Below are 23,164 nucleotides of genomic sequence, written 5' to 3' on the forward strand. Positions count from 1 at the left end.
TTATCTTCGCAAACCATGGCTGTGGCACAACAGGTTAGTGCACTGTCTCCTAGTCAGCAGGCTAAGCCTATCCAGGGAGGTAGCTGTTTCCTCTGGGTTTCTTTGGGAACACTTGGTGCATACGTCTCTGATCGTCTGGCTCTGACGTCTCCAACAACGTATAGGGTTGAGGGAATCTCCTACTGAGGAATTAATCCATGCACAGTTCCTGCTGGGGAGGGTCTGCTTCTGAGAGGTCACAAGGTGGTACGGGGCCTGGGGCTATTCACATGTAAATGCTTCTGGAAAAGCACTTTGAGTTCCTAAGGGACAATGATACAACACCCAGCACCACAGAACCTATTCTAAAACCACGGACTTCCCCCAGCACCTCTTCTATCACACACACTCCCTGCCCTCCTAGCCCAGACAACCTCAACGCTCTCCTCTATGCGGCTGTCAGCTGGGCCTTATTCCCTGTCCCGTTGTAACAGATAGGTCTGTGACATTCTGGGCTCTGGGAAGAATTGCCTGGCCTGCTTCCCCCATGCAGGGGATTCACCCTCGCTCTGGGGATACGTTGCCCCTGCTAAGCTGTGCAGAGAGGCCTGGATCTTCCAGCTCTGTGCCACTCCTGCAGAACCACTGGCACAGGGAGCATTCAGGGACAGGAGACATGGCCTATGGAGTCTTGCACCCTAGCTAAACTCTGCTGCCACAATGCTTAGAAAGCCTATTACTTAGGGCAGCCCTCAGGCTGCTCTAGCCTGCGCCAATCAGTCCCCATCTGCCTCTGCACAGGAGAGGTACACAGCATCTCTGAGGCCCCTGTGCTGATTGAGGCCCGCAAGGCACTGTAGAGATTCACATGCTCTCAGATCTGTTGTGTCCATCACTCTGCTCTGAATTATTCAGCAGAACAAACCCTGAGCTCCATGTCCATCGCCATATGCTCAGAGAGGGAGAGGCAGCCCCACCAGCTGAGATCTTAGCCTGCCCCTGTCATAAATATAAAGAGAAGGGTAAACACCTTTAAATCCCTCCTGACCAGAGGCAAAACCCTTTCACCTGTAAAGGGTTAAGAAGCTAGGATAATGGCACCTGACCAAAATGACCAATGAGGAGACAAGATACTTTCAAAGCTGGGGGGGGGGGGGAAGGAACAAAGGGTCCTCTCTGTCCGTGTGATGCTTTTGCCGGGACCAGAGCAGGAATGCAGGTCAGAATTCCTGTAGAGAGTTAGTAAGCAATCTAGTTAGATATGCGTTAGATTCTGATTTGTTTAAATGGCTGATAAAATAAGTTGTGCTGAATGGAATGTATATTCCTGTTTTTGTGTCTTTTTGTAACTTAAGGTTTACCTAGAGGGTTTCTCTATGTTTTGAATCTGATTACCCTGTAAGGTATTTACCATACTGATTTTACAGAGGTGAATCTTTTACTTTTTTTTAATTAAAATTCTTCTTTTAAGTACCTGATTGCTTTTTCATTGTTCTTAAGATCCAAGGCTTTGGGTCTGTGTTCCCCCTTGCAAATTGGTGAGGATTTTTATCAAGCCATTCCCAGGAAAGGGGATGTAGTGCTTGGGGGGATATTTTGATGGGAGGAGACGTTTCCAAGTGGGAACTTCCCCTGTTCTTTGTGTAACACTTTGGTGGTGGCAGCTTTTTACCTAAGCTAGTAAGAAAAAGCTTAGGGGGTCTTTCATGCAGGTCCCCACATCTGTACCCTAGAGTTCAGAGTGGGGAAGGAACCTTGACAGCCCCTGACGCCATGTACAGGACCATGCTGTTCTGGGACATGGGGACAGAGCTGGACTTGCAGGAGCCAAAGGAGAGAGGTAAGCCAGTCTGTGCCTCCCTCTATCAAAGACCCTCCGGTGATTTTTCCTATCTTTCCATTCCCTGCTTGCTCTCTCTCTCCTCCTTTCCCCCTCTTCCTCCCGCCCCAAGCCTCTCTGTAACAACAAAGGTTTATCACCTCTGGGGTTCAGGCAGATGCTGTTGTATGAGCTGGGAGGAGCAGCTGGAAAAACTTCTGTCCCAGGGATATGGGTGCCTGGAGCCTTCAGTTAGGCAAATTTTCCGGCCTCAACCCCTCTGACAGTGATTCTTCCAGAGAAAGCTCTCTGTGGGGTACGCTACTGTGCCTGACACACTGACTCCTGGCACTCCTGCGTAGCACAGCTGGGAGCAATCTATCAGCACTCAGGGATTTTCTGCTGTTGTTGCTCTTGGCGCCAGTCCATTTCCCCACGCAATGTGACTCCCTCCAGTACGTCGTTCTCAGAGTATATACATCAAGAATTTGTTCCAAAAAACACTGACAGCAGAACAGAACTAGACAGCAAAGGAAAATCCAGTTTCAACTTTAACTCTAGTGCTGCTCTCAGCACCAATCCCTACAGCACTACAGAGCCAATACTGCACGCAGGACGGGGGGGAGGGGGGGCTGTGCGGGGACTATCAGCCATCCAAATGGGAATCGGGAGCCAAGGCCAGGGTATACTGGGAGAATGAACCTGTTGAGAGTTCTTGATGGTGTTCTGGCAGCTGCTACACTGTTCATCCAGCTTTAATGACAAGGGTTATTAGAGCCCAGGGAGTGCTGTTGATGCTAGGGGACCTGGAACTGAGCTGAGAGCCATCAAGTCATAGTCAAGCCAAGGAAGGGACCCACCTGTACTGTATCTAACTCTGTCCAAAGAATTGTTTGGGGCTCCGGAGCCGATGCCGTCCGGAGGGCAGGGGCCCAGCGGCGTCTGGAGCCGATGCCGTCCGGAGGGCAGGGGCCCAGCGGGGTTTCCAGGAGCGTATGGTTTCTCTTGCTCTTCTCAGACATCAGCAGATGACTCCAGCCTTTAGCATTCCATACTGATGGACAGGGGGATATGGGAACAGATCAAGCCGGGATTTTTCCCGGCTGCCAGTGACTGGCTGGTCTGGCTCTGGCCACAAGCTGCAAGCTGGCTGAGCAGCCCCACGTAACTGAGCTAAGGACTGTAGCACAGTGAAGAAAATGCCCATGTACCTTGCCCACAATAACCCAGGAAGCCTGTGGTTTGACCACCCATGTCCAGGACCTGACATAAGCCCCTCCATGGAAGTGGAGGGGAGGTACCCTCTAATGCATCCCTCTCACCTGAGGAGCATGAGTGAGCCACTCTCCACAGCCCGTCGAGCTGGAGAGGGGATGCTGTTCCCACCTTCCCTGGTGGGGCTGGTTTGGGGACACAGTAAAGCGAAGGACACCAACACCTCCATAAATATCTCTATTCATAAAACACTCTCAGAAACTAACAAAATATAAAATCTAGGCCCCTGGCGAGGCTGGGCTGCTATTCCTTGCTGTGCGGTGGAGCCAGGTTGAGGTAGGCAATGCTGCCTTGGAGATCCTCAGTGCACGGAGGCTGGACCAACGAGGGCTCGGCGCTCCACCTGGGCACAGTACTTCTCAGGCAGGCCAGCAGCTCTAGAAACAAAGAAAACAAGGGAAGGGATGTCACTGAAAGCCCCAAGGCACTGCTGCAGAATGATGGGGTATGGGCCCAGCCCACAGCCTGAGCCCCCATCTCTCCCAGGTCCCACAGAGTCAGCTGGGAGGGCCAAACTGGACTTGGCAGTACCAGCCTCCTCACCATGATCAGTGGGGCCTCTGTCTGGTGGGGCAGGGGACCTCTTCGGCATGGAATTTAAATCTGTCCCTCTAGCTGCTCCCCCTGGGGCCCCGCTGCCTGGTCACAATGAAGGAGTTGGCAGACGTGATTGCAGAGCCATTGGCCATTATCTTTGAAAACTCACGGCGATCGGAGGCGGTCCCGGACAACTAGAAAAAGGCTAATGTAGAGTCCATCTTTAACAAAGGGAAGGAGGTGGATCCTGGAAACTACAGGCCAGTCAGCCTCACCTCAGTCCCTGGAAAAATCATGGAGCAGGTCCTCAAGGAATCAATTCTGAAGCACTTAGAGGAATGGAAAGTGATCAGGAACAGTCAGCATGGATTCACCAAGGGCAAGTCATGCCTGACTAATCTAATTGCCTTCTAGGACGAGATAACTGGCTCTGTGGATGAGGAGAAAGCAGCGGACATGTTGTTCCTTGACTTTAGCAAAGCTTTTGACATGGTCTCCCACAGTATTCTTGCCAGTAATTTAAAAAGTATGGGCTGGATGAATGGACTATAAGGTGGATAGAAAGCTGGCTAGATTGTCGGGCTCAATGGGTAGTGATCAATGGCTCCATGTCTAGTTGTCAGCTGGTATCAAGCGGAGTGCCCCAAGGGTCAGTCCTCGAGCCGGTTTTGTTCAATATCTTCATTAATGATCTGGAGGACGGTGTGGATTGCACCCTCAGCAAGTTTGCAGATGACACTAAACTGGGAGGAGAGGTAGATACGCTGGAAGGTAGGGATAGGATACAGAGGGCCCTAGACAAATTAGAGGATTGGGCCAAAAGAAATCCGATGAGGTTCAACAAGGACAGAGTCCTGCACTTAGGACAGAAGAATCCCATGCACTGCTACAGACTAGGGACCGAATGGCTCAGCAGCAGTTCTGCAGAAAAGGACCTAGGGGTTACAGTGGACGGAAAGCTGGATTTGAGTCAACAGTGTGCCCTTGTTGCCAAGAAGGCCAATGGCATTTTGGGATGTATAAGTAGGGGCAATGCCAGCAGATCGAGGGATGTGATCGTTCCCCTCTATTCGACATGGGTGAGGCCTCATCTGGAGTACTGTGTCCAGTTTTGGGCCCCACGCTACAAAAAGGATGTGGAAAAATTGGAAAACGTCCAGCAGAGGGCAACAAAAATGATTAAGGGACTAGAAGACATGACTTATGAGGAGAGGCTGAGGGAACTGGGATTGTTTAGTCTGCAGAAGAGAAGAAGGAGGGGGGATTTGATAGCTGCTTTCAACTACCTGAAAGGGGGTTCCAAAGAGGATGGATCTAAACTGTTCTCAGTGGTAGCAGATGACAGAATGAGGAGCAATGGTCTCAAGTTGCAGTGGGGGAGGTTTAGGTTGGATATTAGGAAAAACACTAGGAGGGTGGTGAAACACTGGAATGGGTTACCTAGGGAGGTGGCGGAATCTCCTTCCTTAGAAGTTTTTAAGGTCAGGCTTGACAAAGCCCTGGCTGGGATGATTTAGTTGGTGTTGGTCCTGCTTTGAGCAGGGGGTTGGACTAGATGACCTCCTGAGGTCCCTTCCAACCCTGATATTCTATGATTCTAAGATGGAGCTGGTTCTGTTTGACCAAGAGGTTGGGGGCTGGCAGCAGCTGGAGGGAATCTGCTGCCTCTTCCATGCGGTGATCCATCCCCATATGTGTATGGTGGAAGAAGTGCTGGCGGGCAGAAAGGAGGGCTGGAGGGGAGGCTCAGAAAGGGGGCAGAAAGGGAAGCCCTGGGGGCAGCACTAGGAACCTCTCCTAGTGAACTGTTTCAGCCCTGCTAACCAACTTCCTCTTCTGGCCTGCCCAGCTCTGCCCAGCAGCTGCTCCTCCCCATCTCTCTGCCAACTCCATCATCTCCACAGCCCCCATCTACCCTGCTGGGCCCAGAACCAGGGAGTGGATATGGGGAGAGAAAGCAGAGATGGGGTTGTGACCCTACATACCCCTGTATTCACACCCTACGCCAGGGGCAGGCAAATTTTTTGGCCTGAGGGCCACATCGGGTTTCCAAAATTGTATGGCGGGCTGGTTAGGGGAGGCTGTGTCTCCCCAAACAGCCAGGTGTGGCCTGGCCCCTGCCTCCTATCTGACGCCCCCTGACGGCTCCCCCAGGACTCCTGCCCCATCCAACCCCTCTGTTCCCTGTCCCCTGACGGCCCCCCTGGGACTCCTGCCCCATCCACCACACCCTTCTCCCTGTCCCCTGACCACCCCCAGACCTCCCACCCCTGCCGCCCCATCCAATCCCCACCTCATTCCTGACTGCCCCCCCCCAGGACCTCTGCCCCATCCAACTTCCCTGCCCTCTGACTCTCCCTGACCCCTATCCACACCCCTGACACCTGACCACACCCTGAACTCCCCTGCCCTTTATCCAACCCCCCCTACCCCCTCATTGCGCTGCCTGGAGCACCGGTGGCTGGTGGCGCTACAGCTGTGACGCCCAGAGCACTGGGTCAGGCTGCAGCTCTGCAACTGCACTGCCCAGCCACCCAGAGCGTGGCACGGCGCGCTGAGGCTGGCGGGGCAGGGGCTAGCCTCCCGGGCCAGGAGCTCAGGGGCTAAGCAGGAGGGTCCTGTGGGCCAGATGTGGCGCGCCGGCCGTAGTTTGCTCACCTCTGCCCTACGCCCACAGCACTGACCAAACTATCCTTGTGGGGTATCATTTGAAAACTACTAATACACAAGTCAATACTATCATTGTAGAATAGATGTGACAAAGCTGCATGAAGAGTTATGAATGTCCCTTGCGACTATGTTTTAAAGTCTGTATTTGAACAAAGTAGAAACAGGTCTGCCCAGGGCTTGCATACTAACGAAGCAGGTGACTGGTGACAATGGAACTGTAAAAAGAACCATTCAAAAAAACGAGGAGTCCATGTGGCACCTTAGAGACTAACAAATTTATTTGGGCATAAACTTTCGTGAGCTAGAACCCACTTCATCATATGCATGGAGTGGAAAATACAGGAGCAGATATACATACATGAAAAGAAGGGAGTTGCCTTACCAAGTGTGAGGTCAGTCTAATGAGATGGGCCACTCTCATTACCACTACAAAAGTTATTTTTCCTCCCTTGGTATCCTACTGTTAATTGGGGTTCTAGCCCATGAAAGCTTATGCCCGAATAAATTTGTTAGTCTCTAAGATGCCACAAGTACTCCTTGTTGTTTTTGCTGATACAGACTAACACGGTTACCACTCTGAAACCTAGAACCATTAAATCTCACCTGGTGGTTGGGGAGTCAGCATGTCTAGACCATAAACGACTGTGTATTCACTTGACTAACCAGCCTCATCATCAGGCAGAGACAATGAAACTACATTTACATGAAAGGTAACAAAGCCATTCAGTGAACAAGGAGAAGAGGTGAAGACTAAACTATCAACGGCTGATGGAGACACCACCCCCAGGAAGCCTTTGTCCTTGTTGAAGCAGGATCAATGCACTTTAAGAGAGAAGCTTTTCAAATGCTTACTGGACCATAAAGAGAGAGACAGTGAACCACTGAGTTATTATCCTTCACCATGGAGACAAGGGAACCAGTGCCCTGTATTTCTGTGATGGTCCTGACTGAAGGACAGTCAGCCATGCTGGACCATGAATAACTGGTCAGTGACACCATCTTAAACAAACACGGTGCTTTGCTAGATAAAGTTTGAGTCTTTTAAATATGAGTTTTCACTTTGATTTCTTGAAACCATCTCCCCCTTTATATCTTTTACTTGGCATCACTTAACCTGTGCCCTGTTGCTAATCAACTGGTTTTATTTTAATCTAAACCAACCTAGTGCTGTGTCTGAATTGAAGGAATTGTTAACTCCAATTAATATGGCAAGCTGCTGGGTACTGTCTCTTTAAAGGAATAAACGACCCTGATTTCTCTGAGTGATCCAGGAGAGGGCTGGACACTTCAAGGCAGATGGTTTTGGGGAAATTCAGGACTGGAAGCATGTTGGGGTCTGTAGCAGAGCAGTTACCCCGCTTCTGAGAGAAAAGACTAGGCTGACTGGGGAAGCAGCCACAGCTGGGGCCATGACCCAATCAGGCCACACTTGACCCTGTAATAAGGGCTCAGGGAGGAGCTGGGTCAGTCTCCTTCTAGCTATGGCGAAAGAAGGACCTAGCTGCCATGGAGAAAAGGGTACCTGGGGCAGGGCAGGGCAGGGCAGGGCTGGGGGAAAGGCCAGAGGAGCTGGGGAGCTCCAGCCTGGCAACTCCTCAGGCTGAGGTCTTGGTAAAGGCCTATGCAGGGGCTGGGAAGTGCAGACCAGAGATTGGACCAGCTGCCTCTGCCTATCTCCTTGCCAATGATGAGTGGCCATGACAGACTGCAGTTTGCCCCAGTAAGCAGGGGCTAAATGATGACTGGCAGTAGTCACTGAGGCAAGGTGGGTGAGAGGGTTGGGGGTTCCACTGGGAGGGGAGACCCAGAGTGTGGGGGTACCGCAGGGGCAGAACCCCAGGGCAAAGAGCACTGGGGTCTGGAGGGAAATGGGGGCCAGCGGCAGGCAAGACACTGGCCAGTAGGAGGCGCTCTGTATGCTGAAGAGTTAATTCCCAAGACAACCAGCAGGAGGCGCTGCACCGGTAAGTCAGTGGTTTGCTACAGGGTTGTCATCCCAGGTGTAATCAAAGTTGGTAGACACCAGGGAGGGACTGTTATGTTGTGGCAGGCTGCTGAAGTCAGAAGTGCTGACCCAGGGCGCACAGCACACAGACACTCAAGATATATCGCATGCCTGTCTGCCGGCTGTTGGTGTCTGAGCTGTGAACTATAGCAGCAGAACATTTACAGCACTCAGAGTTACAGGGCACAACCCCTTACTGGTCTGGATTGCACCCCAAAACGTAATGGGGTATCCTGCTGGATTGTGCTGCATGAGCAGTGACCCTCTAAGCCCTTCCCATGGCCTTTCCCAGCACTAGGAATGGGCTGATGTCATGCCAAGCCCAGCCCAGGAGCCCAGACTCCTAAGGCACGGGTCTTCTGCTTGGCCCTGCAACCTCACCTGAGCTCCTCCATCTTCTTCCTCTTGATCTCACTGATACGCTCGCTGCGCTGGCGTGCCTCTTCCTTCAGCCGCTTGCCCTCCTCGAAGGTAGCAATTCTCTCCTGCACCTGCTTCTGCTGATGCTCGCGCACCTGGCGTCGCACCTGGTTGGCGTGCATCAGCTGCAGGGCTGCGCGCCGCTCCTGCTCCTTCCGTTCCTTCTCAATCTGATCCTGCTGGGCTCTGCAGGGAGACACTGGGCTGCATGACCCTTGTGCTCGAACTGCCACCTGCCCCAGCTGCAGCGCTGGAAAGGCAGATAACCCTCTGTCCAAGGCTCTGGCCCATGCTGCAGCCATAGGTTCCTCTCGATGCATTCCGGTTTCACTTCCCCACTCTCATGCTACGCACCCTCCCGTGCAGACAAGGATTTCCTTGTTCCTGCTGCTGACTGCCCAGGCTGTGTCCTCCTCACCATGGCTTCATGGGGGAAGCTGGGCTCCCCAGACAGACCTGCAATGGGCAGGCTCCCAGTGCAGTCCAAGGCAGATTGCAGCCTGAGCAGGCAGCTCAGGCCCAGCGTTTTGGCTGATGTGCCCACCCAGTTCCCAGGCTGAACAGCCAGAGAGCAGCGTGAGCCTGACATACAGAGGGATATTTTGTACAGAACCCTGCTTCCCACTATGCTGCTCGAAGCTGGAGGGGCAGAAATGACAAAGTGCATGCTGGGTAGAATTTTCTGATCATGTGATCAAAGATCCACAAAACCATTGTTCATGGTGTGAAAAGCCTCTGAAGGAAACCCTGGTGCTGAGGGGGCAGGAGATCAGCCCCCAGTCCCTTCAGCACTGGACAGGGCAGAAGGAAGGTGCACACCAGGGGTGCTTCGCAGCATCACTGGGAACTTGGTCCCTGAACTACCTGGCTCTCTGGGGCTGGGTCTCAGTTACTACATCAGTGACCCCACTAGCACCACCTGTGCTACCTGAGTATCCTCTCGAACTCATTGCGGTCCCGCTGCACCTGCACAGCCAGGCTGTGCTCCTTGTAGGCTATCTGCTCCAGCCGACTCTTCTTCAGCATGGCCTCAGTCTCCGCCTTCCTCTGCGCAGCTTCCTTCTCCTTCTGGCGCCACTCTCGCTCGGTGGCCTCTTGGTTCCGCTTGGCCCGCAGCGCATCCTGCCAGGAAGGGAGAGCACTGACTCCCACTGTGAGCAGAGCAGGGACCCTAGCTCCACACACCTGATGCGGAGCCCAGGACAGACAGCCTCTGTTGCTGCTCAGGACCTTGGGCTCCCTTTGTCTGGGCTACAGAGGAGCCAGCTGGGTTCCGTCCTGCCTCTTGCCCCCCAGCACAGCATCCAGCTATGTGCATGCTCCTACTAGTGATGCAGGACGGACACAGCCAGAGTGGCTGAGCATGGGCAGAGCCAGTGGTGCTGGACATTACAGAAACCTTGTTAGACTTGGGATCTGAGCTGAACGGAGAGAAGAAAAATACAGAACAATGTGTTGGTGCCATCTATGAGTTATGCTGGCACCCAGCTCACAACCTCAGGTTCCTCATGGTCCTTCAGAGCCAGTGATCATCTATAGCAGGGGTAGTCAATATGCGGACTGTGGGCCAAATCCGGACTGACAGGTGCTTTTGAACAGACCCTGACATTTTTTCTGACTGACTTATCGTTGTTGTTGTTGTGTGTGGGGTTTTTTTTTTTAATTTTCTCTGGAGTGTGGATCTGGACTGTACCTTGACAAAAAATATCCTATCCCTGATCTATAGGATGCTGCAGCCACCTCCTGAGCAAGGCAGGCTGTTGGGAGCGCATAACACAGGTTCTAGTGGGTCCACTGAGGGGCTGGGGAGATCTCCACAGCTCTGGCCTGGGGCCACCTGAGAAACCTGCCTCCCACCCCATTATGGCAGCAAGGCCTAGCTGTGCTCCTGAGGTGGCCTCTCCAGGACAAAGAGCAGAGCTTTCTCAGCCAGGGGCCCTTGCCCTGCCACAGCCCAGGTTACAGTCCTGTGGACACAGGTTTCTCATGTCTCCCTTGCTTTGCTGTGAGACCCCCACGAGGTGTGTGAGGCAGCAGCATCATTCCCGGTCCCTTGCCAAGGCAAGGGATGGGATGAGACCTCCTTGGAGGGCAGGGCAGGGGAAGGGAAGGCTGCTCTACACCACGGTGCCTCAACAGGGCAACACAACTGGTTTAACAAGGTCCATTTCTCAGTGCGTTTCACTGAAATATCCCCCCTCCTAGCTGCAGCATGGGCTGAGTGAGGGGCTTCCACAGCTCCTGGCAGAACACCCAGCAGAGAAGAGAGGCTCCAGCTTTTCCATCTTACCTCTGTCCCAGCAGCGCTTGCTAGCCCCTTGCCAGCTCCAGCAAGGGGGACAGACATTCTGCGTGAAGGGAAGCTGCTAATTCCTTAGGACTGGGGAAGGAGTTTGCTCAGGGGAACATGCTGCTTGATGCAAGTCTGTTAAGAGAATGCAGCATCTCCCCTGGCCCCTTGCTTGGCCCCTCCGCCCACTGGCTCTGGAGCATGCAGACATAATGCACTCTGACCAGGTGTCCTGGCCAGGGGGTGTGCCCCACCCATGCCCCCTACTCCACTAGGGCTCTAGGGACTGGTCTGGCAAGAGTAACCATTCCCCTGCTACTCCCATTGGGTTTCTTGAGGTTTTGACTTGGCTGGGATGGGATGGAAGCAGGGGGGAGAGAGAGAGAGAGAGAGAGAGAGACGGACGGACGGACTGGCATGGGGGCAGGCTTTGCGAGCATGTTACCTGCTCTGCTTGGTAATCCTGGGCCTTTTCCTGCATCGCCCTCAGACGTGCCGTCTCCATCTCCTTCTCCCGACGGATCTTCTCCTGTTCAGCCTCGAACTCTGCTTCCCGTGCCTGGGCCAGGCAAACAGTGCCGGGTCAATGAACTGCAGCCAGGCTGTTAACAGTAGCCCTTCCCCATCGCCAACCCGTGCAAGTGCACAGCATAATACACACCCAGTGTCTCTGTCTCTCGCTCACACACACATCTCTGAGCACCTGTATAAGACGGGCCAGAGAACTTCCCCCAAATAATTCCTAGAGCAGATATTTAGGTACACATCCAGACTTGTCAGTGATGGAGAATCCACCACGACCCTTAGTAAATTGCTCCCCTTCTTGTCTGGACTCCTTATAGGGGCCAGCATCTAGCTCTCCAGACATGCTGCCTAAGTTCTCAGCTGAACAATGCTCACACAGCAGAAAACGTGGTACATACAGATGTGTGTCTCTGCCTGTGGGATATGGACATCCATCAGCACAAATGGATCTCACAGACAGATTCACAGACATCAATGCCAGAAGGAACCATTATGGTGATCTAGTCTCAACTCCTGCATAGCACAGGCCAGAGAATCGCACCCCTCACACAGTAATTTCTGCACCAGGCCCAGAACTCCTGGCTAAACTAGAGCAGAACCTTCATGGTGACATGCACTCTCAATTTACTGGGCAGGAATGCCACCTGGTCTCGTCCCCCTGCCCACAGAACATACTATTTTCTGCTTCTGGTACTCCAGCACCCGCTGGTCAGCCATCCTCTCCTGTGCCAGCTGCTCCTCCTTACGCTGCTGGTTTTCATCATTGATACGTTTAATCTCAGCCTGAATTTTCATCTTCTGCTCATGTCTGTGCTCCATGTCCTGAGAAAGGTACAAGACAAGATGGCCATGAGAGAGGGACCCCAGGAAGATGGCCCCAGCACAGACCCCTTCCTGACCCATTCTTGCTTTGGCATTTGCCTGGAGCCCTCTTGGTACCATGCAACAGGAGGGACAGAGGGGCCAACTACTGGGCGGGGGTTGAAGAGCCCACTTTCCAATTGCTCACTTTCCAGGTGGGCTCTTTGTCTGCTTCCCATAGTCCTCAACCGTGAGATTAACTAGCTCTGGGCTGCCCCTTCCCCTGGCCCCAGGGGATACTAGAGAGCCGGAGTCTGAGTTTCCTCTCACATGCGCTGGGTTGGCAGCAGAGCTCCTCCTCACTTACACTGCTGGGAGTGAGAGAAGAGCAGTTGGATGGGCTCAGAATCAATCTCTGACACCTCACCTCACATGTCTCTCTCTTACCCTCAGGTCTTCCATCTGCATTTGCTCCAGATAATCCAGCATCTCCTGGGCCTCCTGATCCCGCTGCTCCGCCTTCACAGCCCTCTCCTCCTGGTTCTTCTCTATCTGCCTGATGATATGTTGCCTCCCTCTGGAAACAGGACACAACAATGTCTCTGGCAGGGAGACATGAGTGGCCCATCATATTGTCCCCAGCACAAATGCCTGCAAAACCTGCCTTGAGGGCTGCTATGCTGGCCATGCCCCATGGCCACACAGGCAGGTATCCCTGGGTGCCTCTCACCTTGCACTGGAAGTGGGACGTGCTGGGAGAGGGGCTGCACTATGACTAGCTCTGTCCAGTGCTGGGGAAGGGGCATTCCTGCTCACCTGATCTGCTCCTGCTTCCTCTTCTGCTCCAGCTCCTCCTGCATCTTGGTGGCTTTCTGCCTCTCCACCTCCATCATCTGGTCCAGGCGTTTCTCCTCCTCCTCCAGCTCCTTCTCAATCAGCTGTTTCTCCAGCATCTGTGCATCGCGGATCGCCTGGCACTTTGCATTCAGGATCATCTGTGGGGACGAAGAACTGCACTGGCTCATCCTTGCACATGGGGGAGGGGAAGGGAGAGACAGTTCAAGGAGAAAGAAACAGAGACTGTGATCTAGTGGTTAGAGCAAAGAATTAGCTCTATTTCCAGCTATACCACTGACTCACCCTGTGCCCTCGGGCAGGTCACTTAGCCTTTCTGCACCCTGGTTTCCTCACATCTGAGTACAGCAAGGACCGCATGACACAGGAGGCTGGAAATGACCCAAAGAGCTTCCCCCAGCAGGTAACCAGTTCATATCCAGCCCAGGTCAGTAGTGACAGTAAGTCCTTGCTATCAGATGGCTGGCCAGTGGTACCGCGTGGAATGAGTCTTTGTCCCACTCCTCATAGACAGGTCATGATCTGCACCATCACAGCAGGCACCTTCACTGACAGCCATCGCACAGGGGCCAAGAAGACTCAGCTTCCCTCTCCCTGTACAGGGTCCCTCCAGGGCAAGGCTGAGCTTGCCCTGATTTGGATAAACCTGGCTCTGAGTACCATGGGTCAGTGGGTATAGCTCTGACCTGCTTCGCAGAAGGGCCTAGTTATTAGGGAGAGGGGCAGACTGCAGAGCAGAGAGCCCGGGACCCCACCTCGCTGAACTCCTTGACCTCGTCCTCCTGCTCCATGCGCATCCTGTTGGCCCGCTGCAGCAGGTACTGGGCTCGCTCCTTGGCCTCCTCCTCCAGGTTGCTCAGCTTCTCCTTCTTCTTCTGCACTATCCCCTTCTGTTTCAAGACATTCTTGCGCTCATTCACCCCAGCCTGGAGGGGAAAGGCAGGCTGCTGACAGAGGGATCCCCACACCACATTCCTGGCACTGGAGAGCCTGGCTGACCCTCGCTCCAGAGTGCTGCCACAAGCCAGATTCTTCTGGGCCAGCACCACCATATCTGGGTGGGGTTGACCTGCACTGCAGGGATTGCTGGGCCTGCCTGGGGGGTGCTTCAGGGAGGCAGCAGTGCTGAGGGAGACGCTCGAATCCTATAGTCTCCGAGACAGGAGAGCTGCCTGGAACCATGGGCTCTGTGATATACCCCCTCATCCTGTGTTCATGAGTCAGTGGCTTTGTGCAGAAGGCTCCTTCCTACACGGGATCCCTGAGTTTGGTAGCAACCACCCAAGTCCATTAAATGAGCCACTCTCTCCCCTGCCAGAACTTCCTGAGATTGTAGCACTGCTGTCTCCCCACCCCACAGGGGGTGAGGATTCTCACTGGGATATGAACTGTAGGGGCTGGCTGATCCCTACACCCCTCCATCAGAGTCTGGGCTTGCTCCCTTGGGTCCCAGTACAGGATACACATTCCATGTCTCTGCTGCTGGAAGCATTTGGGTGGAAAGCTCTTTCCAGACCTCTGCCAATTCTTAGGAGCCACCAGGGGTCACTCTGGAGGACAGACAGGGACGCAGTTTGGGGTTAGCCTCATAAACAGTTTGCTGGCCCATAGACATGAGCTTGTCCAGGGGCTTCCTCTGTAAAGCCCTACATGGTTTGGGGCCCTGGCTGGTCAAGAACCCCACCCCCTCCTTGCAGTCTGCACCCCACTGTGATGCTCTGTACCTCGGGGGAAGACCCTACACCCCCATGTTCATCTTTCTAAAATGATTGTATGGTATCCAATGCAAAGTTTGGCATGTTGGGTGTCTTCAGAAGGCTCATAATGCACCGAGCATGCTTGTTATAGTAAGGTGTCAAGGTTCCTTCCCCACTCTGAACTCTAGGGTACAGATGTGGGGACCTGCATGAAAGATGCCCTAAGCTTATTCTTACCAGCTTAGGCTAAAAACTTCCTCAAGGTACAAACTTTGCCTTGTCCTTGAATCCTATGCTGCCACCACCAAGTGTGTTAAACAAAGAACAGGAAAAGAGCCCACTTGGAGACATCTTCCCCCCAAAATATCCCCCCCCAAGCCCTACACCCCCTTTCCTGGGGAAGGCTTGATAAAAATCCTCACCAATTTGCATAGGTGAACACAGACCCAAACCCTTGGATCTTAAGACAATGAAAAAGCAAGCAGGATCTTAAAAGAAGAATTTTAATTAAAGAAAAGGTAAAAGAATCACCTCTGTAAAATCAGTATGGTAAATACCTTACAGGGTAATCAGATTCAAAACATAGAGAATCCCTCTAGGCAAAACCTTAAGTTACAAAAAGACTCAAAAACAGGAATATACATCCCATTCAGCACAGCTTATTTACCAGCCCTTTAAACAAAAGGAAATCTAACGCAGTTCTTAGATTACTTACTAACAAGTTCTAATACTCCATTCCTGTTCTGTTCCTGGCAAAAGCATCACACAGACAGAAAGGTGGTTACCCTTCCCTTTATATTTATGACATAAGGTTACAGTTTATTGACATAAAAATAAAGGGAAGGGTAACCAATTTTCTGTATACAGTGCTATAAAAATCCCTCCTGGCCAGAGGCAAAACTCTTTCACCTGTAAAGGGTTAAGAAGCTAGGATAACCTCGCTGGCACTTGACCAAAATGACCAATGAGGAGACAAGATACTTTCAAAGCTGGAGGGGGTGGGGGGGAAAGGGTCTGTCTGGGTGATGCTTTTGCCTGGAACAGATCAGGAATACAGTCTCAGAAACTGTGTTAAGTTAGTAAATCTAGCTAGAAATGCGTTAAATTTCCTTTTGTTTAATGGCTGGTAAAATACGCTGTGCTGAATGGAATGCATATTCCTGTTTTTGTGTCTTTTTGTAACTTAAGGTTTTACCTAGAGGGATTCTCTATGTTTTGAATCTGATTATCCTGTAAGGTATTTACCATCCTGATTTTACAGAGGTGATTCTTTTACCTTTTCTTTAATTAAAATTCTTCTTTTAAAGAACCTGATTGCTTTTTCATTGTTCTTAAGATCCAAGGGTTTGGGTCTGTGTTCACCTGTACAAATTGGTGAGGATTTTTAACAAGCCTTCCCCAGGAAAGGGGGTGTAGGGCTTGGGGGGGATATTTTGGGGGAAGACGTCTCCAAGTGGGTTCTTTCCCTGTTCTTTGTTTAACACGCTTGGTGGTGGCAGCATAGGGCTCAAGGACAAGGCAAAGTTTGAGGAAGCTACCTTGAGGAAGTTTTTAACCTAAGCTGGTAAGAAAAAGCTTAGGGCATCTTTCATGCAGGTCCCCACATCTGTACTCTAGAATTCAGAGTGGCGAAGGAACCTTGACAGTTAAATTTTCATGTATATAGTTGAGGCTGAAAATGCATCCCCATGGCTTAAAGCAAGCCCATGCAAAAACTCTCCAAGAACAGAGAGGCAGTCCGTGCCTTGTCAGGGCATGCATGGGACAAACCCAGCCCAGCCTCACAGGAACAAATGGCGCTGGCCTAGGCATCAACAAAAGAATCTGTTAGACCCTTGAGGGAGTCACCCCCTTCCTTTGGGCATTTTTGGGACTGCAATGAGGTAATGCTCACCTGACTCTGAAAGGGGGAGGGAGGAAGCCAAGAGGGAAGAAAGGACATGATAAAAGGGAGAGACATTTGCCATGCTCGTTCTCTCTCTTCCACCTACATCTGCAGACACCACCACCACCAAGCAACTGAAGTGCTGATCAAAGGGGCGAGCCTGACTGAAAAGTAACCAGCGAGCCTGTGGTGAGAAGCATCAAAGTTTGTAAGGACACTGAAAGTGTTCAGATCAGCTTAGAATGCGCTTTGCTTTTATTTCATTTGACCACATCTGACTTATGCTTTGACTTGTAATCACTTAAAATCAATCTTTATAGTTAATAAATCTGTTTGTTTATCCTAACTGAAGCAGTATGTTTGGTTTGCAGTGTCAGAGGCTCCCCTTGGGATAACAAGCCTGGTACATATCAATTTCTTCGTTAAATTGATGAATCTATATAAGTTTGCAGCGACCAGTGGGTATAACTGGACACTGCAAGATGGAGGTTCCCAGGGTTGTGTCTGAGACCGGAGATATTGGCTAGTGTCATTCGCTTGCAAGTAGCTGGGAGCAGTTTACGTGCCAGAGGCTGTGCGTGAACAGCCCAGGAGTGGGGGTTCTCACAGCAGAGCAGGGTAAACCTGGCTCCCATAGCAAGGATTGGAGTGGCCTAGCAGATCACTGGTCCAGATAATATCAGAGGGGAACGTCACAGTGGCGCAGCGAGCAGGGTGTATGTATGGCTTGTTACTCCAAATGAAGTTCACACTTTAAGCACTGATATTTGTGATTTTAAGTGAGTCTTAAGTGCAGTGGCTAAGAACTGTCAGGAGGAGGTCACAGTTTTGTTATTTTCTGTTTATTTTGGGAAAGGAAAGTAGGAACAGAAAAGCAGGAAAATGACTGAAAGCAGTGAAGCGGTTGCAAAGTTGGAGCTTTTTAGGCTTCAGTCTGCAGAAAAAGAGAGGAAACACCAGAGATTACTACAACTGAAAGAACTGGAGATAAAAAAAAAAAAAAAAAGGCAGTCAGGGAGGAAGCTGGACACAGAAGGGCCGCGGAAGAGAGAGAGCGCACGCGAACAGGAAGAAAGGAGAGAGAGAGAGAGAGAGTGAAAACATCAACTGGACCTTCTAGAGAAGCAGACCCAGAACCTGCCGACCTCAACGACTCCCATACTCCAAAAATTCACAAATGGGAACACTTATGTCCTGCATACAGTGAGGACAATGATATTGCTGAATATCTGACTACCTTGGAAAGGCTGTATGTAATACATGAAATCCGTGATAAGAGTTCCTACCCTGATTGCAAAATTAACTGGTAAAGCTGAAAATGTATTCAATGGAATGCCTATTGAAGATGCTTTAGACTATTGTAAATTTAAAGATACTGTTTTGCGAAATTTTCAGATTACCCCGGAACATATAAAGTTAAATTTAGGAATCTTAAAAGGGATATTGGCACAAGTACGACCACTTCGCAATTTCCAGGTCTCAACTCCTCTGCTGTTACAGGCGTTGGAGCTGCATCTTGATGTAAAAAGACAGTTACTTTCCAAAAACTTATCAGGAATAGCATCCTGAAAAACTGGGATCTGGATTGGGTACCCTCCATCACCCCGTCTCTGTCCCTGAGAAGTCAGCTGTGTGACTGCTCCCCTCCAGGAGGTCAGTAGCACCGTTCCTTCTCAAAACCTGGGTCACAGGCTGAGTGCCTGGGTGCACAGATGCTGACCCAGCCATCCTCCTAGGGGCAGGATGCCCAGGACACAAGTGACTAGTGAGGAGACATTCCTGTACCCCCACTATTCCTTCCCCAGTTTCCTCCTCTGGGCCCCTTCCTTCAGCTGGAGAACTCTGTCAGCTAACAACTGGGACAGTTTCCTTAATCCCTGACAGCACCTCTCCTGCCCCTATGCCTGAGGACATGTTGCCTTCTGCTGGAAAGGAGCTAGTCTCAGCTCCTCCCATACTTGGAAGCACCCTGCTTCCCTGTGTTACAGAGTCACAGGAATCCTCACCCACTTCAGTGGTTTCTGAGATCCCCTGTTCTCCGGGCTCTCCTCTGGACACATTGCTCTCTGCTCCCTAGAGCTGGTTTTGCCTCTGGTTCAGCTGTGACCTGCTAGCAGCTAACAACCTGAACTCTTCTCTCTCTGGCAGGCATTACACTCCCATCCCTTCCTGATGTGGTGTTGCCTCCAGCTGCAGTGCAGGAGTTGGTCTCAACCACCCTCCCACCTGGAAGCACACTGCTTCCTCCCGCTGCAGAAGAATCAAGGAGACTCTTTCCCATTCTCTCAGCAGTTCCTGAGACCTTCCCCTTCCCCTCACGGGTCCCAGCATAACACTCCCTCCTGTTGCAGGCAAATACTTTAACCTGAGCTACACTGAAAAAAATCATTACCAAGGAGCAGGTCAAATAGGAGGTGTTACATTACCCCCACAGTCAAAACACTTTCCAAACCTTTCCAAACCAATGGATTTTAGATAGTGGTATGAGGAATCTGCTTTCACCCACCCCGACAATCTCTCCCATTTGGCCAGGCAACATAGTGGCCTTTGGGACCACACTCTGCTTAAACAGAGAGATCTAGGCCCCTGTATCCCTCTGCTCCGAGTATTCCCTGCCATCAATTTGGACAGCCTTAACATGCTCCATATCTGGTTCTGCAGAGGCTAACCTCACAGAACCAGTATGATAGGTTTCCATTGCTTGGGGGGTTTCTGTATTGAGGACAGCAGAACTAACATAAGCTATTGTTTGCCTGCTTCCTCCTAGCACAGGGCATCTGTTCCTCAGGAGATCAGTGTAATTACACTGATCGCACATTCTGGCCTCTTCTGCTTTTACATGAGATTTGGGATGAGAGTTACCACTGCATGCATCCGATGAAGTGAGCTGTAGCTCACGAAAGCTTATGCTCAAATAAATTTGTTAGTCTCTAAGGTGCCACAAGTACTCCTTTTCTTTTTGCGGATACAGACTAACATGGCTGCTACTCTGAAACCTGTCAGTAGAGGAATGTTTTTGGGCAAGAGACTGTTTAGGCTCCCAGCCCCCCTCTCTCTTCCCAGGGGTAAAATGGGATCCTCCCTTCCCACCAGTTTTAAACCCCTCTTTCTGGGGCCTGCCCTCAATAGACTCCCGAGTCTGCTCATCTTTGTCCCATAGACACTGCTTCACATCAGCCTCACATATGCTTAGGAAATGCTCTTGAGCAACAAGATCCAACATTCCCTCAAAACTTGCCACCTCCTTACCCCTCACCCATTTTCTCAACAAATCTTTCATTTTGTTTACATATTCTGGCAGACGACCCTACTCACCAAAGTGGGGGTGCTTTCCCCCAGGCTGGTGAGACACAGAGAGCAGTTATGGGAAAGCTGCTGGGAAAGGGTGAATCTGATCAAAGGGTAAATACACATAGCCCAGAGAGCACAGATCACAGCCCTCTCGGGGCAGGGAAGGACTCAGTGCTGGGAGGGAGAAACACAGGGTAACCCCAAAAGGGGAGCTCAATTACCTACATATGTACAGTCCTGGGGTTGGGAGACAGCTCCCCAAAGGGCCTTCGAGGACCTAGACCCTTATCTTCCCAGACCCTAAGATACCAAAATGCCAGAAACATGATTAAATTAAGAGCCCACACAAAGGGAAACACTGGAGGGAAAAAAGCCAGTGACTAATTACATGGGAGAGAGTCAAAGGACACTAGGGTAATGAACAAACTAATCTCAAACTACACTAACTGAACAGAGGGCATGGTATCAAAGATATTTGTAAACACCCATCTGTGATAAAAATTTTGGTATTAATGTTAAGTTTTGTGGATAAGAATTTCAACATAGATGTTAAACCTTATGATAATGCTATTTATCAATTAATACCTGAAAACAGGTTTAAAGCTTATCACAACAGAGAAACCATAAAAAAACAACACACCTGGTTTGCTGTGTGACTGGGGAAACTGAGGCATGCTGCCTCATGGCCTTAATGGCAGGATGCCAAGAGAACTATAACAACAAACTTCCTTCGAGAAAGCTTTCTGCAAGAGGGTTAGTCACTAAATAAGAGGGGAGGTGTGATGCTCTGTAACCTGGGGGAACACCTTACACCCCCAAGTTCATCTTTATAAAACGATTGTGTGGTATCCAATGCAAAGTTTGTCATGTTGTGTGTCTTCGGAAAGCTCCTAATACACTGAGCATGGTTCTTATAGTGATGTTATAGTAATTGTTGCAGTAAAGGTTATAATTTCATACATAGGTATGAGGGACATAGTACATAGTTATGAGGCTGAAAATGTATCCTCATGGCTTAAAGCAAGCCCATGCAAAAACTCTCCAAGAACAGAGAGGCAGTTCACACCTCGTCAGGGCATGGATGAGACAACCCCAGCCCAGCCTCACAGGAACAATGGACACTGGCTTAGGCAGCAACGAAAGAATCTGTTAGACCCTTGAGGCAGTCACCCCTTTCCTTTGGGCAGTTTGGGACTGCAATGAGGTAATGCTCACCTGACACTGAAGGGGGTGGGGGGAGCAAAGCCCAGATGAAATGCTGATCAAAGGGGCGAGCCTGACTGAAAAGTAACCAGCCAGCCTGTGGTGAGAAGCATCAAAGTTTGTAAGGACACTGAAAGTGTTCAGATCAGCTTAGAATGCGTTTTGCTTTTATTTCATTTGACCAAATCTGACTTGTTATGCTTTGACTTATAATCACTTAAAATTGATCTTTATAGTTAATAAATCTGTTTGTTTATCCTACCTGAAGCAGTGTGTTTGGTTTGCAGTGTCAGAGGCTCCCCTTGGGATAAGAAGCCTGGTACATATTAATTTCTTTGTTAAATTGATGAACTTATATAAGTTTGCAGCGTCCAGTTGGCATAAATGGGCATAACTGGACACTGCAAGACTGAGGTTCCCAGGGTTGTGTCTAGATATTGGCTAGTGTCATTTGCTTGCAAGTAGCTGGGAACAGCTGACATGCCAGAGGCTGTGCATGAATGGCCCAGGAGTGGGGTTCTCACCGCAGAGCAGGGTAAGGCTGGCTCCCAGAGTCAAGGATGGGAGTGGCCTTTATTGGCCTAGCAGATCACTGGTCCACACAACACCAGAGGGGAATGTCACACCCACCTCCCTCTCTGTCTAACCCAATGACCTCTGGCAGGCGACAGCTGGACGCAGGACACCAGGAATGCCTGGGGTGGCTGCCGTAGGCCCTTCAGTGAGCCTTTCCCCAGCAAGTCAACCCTACATGGCCATTTCAAACAGCATCCTGGAATCTGCCTACAAACCAGCTGACAAAAGGAAGCAACAGGAGACACATACTATAACAGCTTCCTTCTCTGCCTTGAGGGCTGCTATGCTGGCCTCACGCTCCTCCTTGGTCAGGACTCGGGATGCGGTCTTAATGCGGTGGTAATCCTCTGGGCTCATAATGAGGGATTCTCCTGACGGGTCCTCTGCAGGAACACTGGCAGAACAAGTGAGCAGGGCACAGAAAGCAGAGTCACTGACATGGATTTTCCCTATCCCACACCTCGCACACACTTCCCCATAACCACATGTCAGCCTGGGCAATGTCTAGTGGTTTCCTGTGTGGAGAACAGACCCTGTGGTGCTGCCTGCAATAAGGGTTACCGGATCCATGGAAGGACCATGTGAGTGACTGAGCGAGTCAGCAGAGCCACATACAAGAGGGCCCAGATCCACAAAGGACATTGCCACGTTGAGCATGTCAATGCCTAAGATCTGGACCCTGCCACCCAGTGGAATCCACAAAGCCTGAATTAGGTGCCTGGGCCCACAATGCATCGGGAGAGATAGGTGCCTGAGAATGAGATCCCCCAAGGCCAGCACACTAGGTGGGGAGCTGTCTAAACTAGCCAATCACAGGTACTGACAAGAGGGGCGTGTTCTAAGCCCCACCCCTCTCCAGGACTTAGGCTCCTCAGCCTGGGCTAGTGGGAGGCACCTATTTCTGCTTGGGATCCACATCTGAGTTCCCTCTCCTGGAGTCAGGTGCCTAAGCCACTTCTTGCAAGAAGAGTGGCACATGCCTCACTCCATACAAAATGGGAGGGGAAGGAGGAGGCCTCCCTTGCAATCTTTAGCCATCATGTGCCACAGAGTAGAGAAGGGATTTGGGTGTAAAGTCACTGGCACTGCCTTTGGCCCAATGCCTATTTCATTATTTATACAAAATGGAACACCTTCACCAGGAGATATGGAGAGCCCTGCTCCAGAACACCCCATAGCCCTGTGATTAGGGCACTCACCTGAGAGGTGAGAAACCCCTGTTCAAATCCGTTCTCCTCATCAGGCAAAAGGGGGAACTGAATCAGAGTCTCCCACACCCAGGTGGGTTCATAATTGCTGCACTAAAGGGTTTGGGGGAGTTCCTCCATGTCCCCTC

At 51.0% G+C, this 23,164-nt stretch overlaps 1 protein-coding gene across 3 annotated transcripts in view; it reads right to left on the reverse strand.

The window, feature by feature from the left end:
- Positions 1-3,237: 3,237 nt before the first annotated feature.
- The window catches only part of CFAP45 (cilia and flagella associated protein 45), a 31,601-nt gene continuing 11,674 nt past the window's right edge, over positions 3,238-23,164 (reverse strand). For 2 of the 3 annotated variants that reach the window (XM_038383519.2, XM_038383520.2), the window contains exons 4-12: positions 22,078-22,222; positions 13,932-14,102; positions 13,138-13,316; positions 12,769-12,898; positions 12,196-12,342; positions 11,441-11,554; positions 9,634-9,827; positions 8,667-8,891; positions 3,238-3,450 (exon numbers count right to left, since the gene is read on the reverse strand). In XM_038383519.2, coding sequence (XP_038239447.1) covers positions 3,375-3,450; positions 8,667-8,891; positions 9,634-9,827; positions 11,441-11,554; positions 12,196-12,342; positions 12,769-12,898; positions 13,138-13,316; positions 13,932-14,102; positions 22,078-22,222 — 1,381 coding nt within the window. In that variant the 3' untranslated portion in view covers positions 3,238-3,374. The remainder of the gene's footprint in view (positions 3,451-8,666; positions 8,892-9,633; positions 9,828-11,440; positions 11,555-12,195; positions 12,343-12,768; positions 12,899-13,137; positions 13,317-13,931; positions 14,103-22,077; positions 22,223-23,164) is intronic. The other variant, XM_043502095.1, reaches the window with a different exon arrangement.

This window comes from Dermochelys coriacea, chromosome 24 (genome assembly GCF_009764565.3).
Source record: "Dermochelys coriacea isolate rDerCor1 chromosome 24, rDerCor1.pri.v4, whole genome shotgun sequence".
In the NCBI taxonomy this organism is placed as follows: domain Eukaryota; kingdom Metazoa; phylum Chordata; order Testudines; family Dermochelyidae; genus Dermochelys; species Dermochelys coriacea.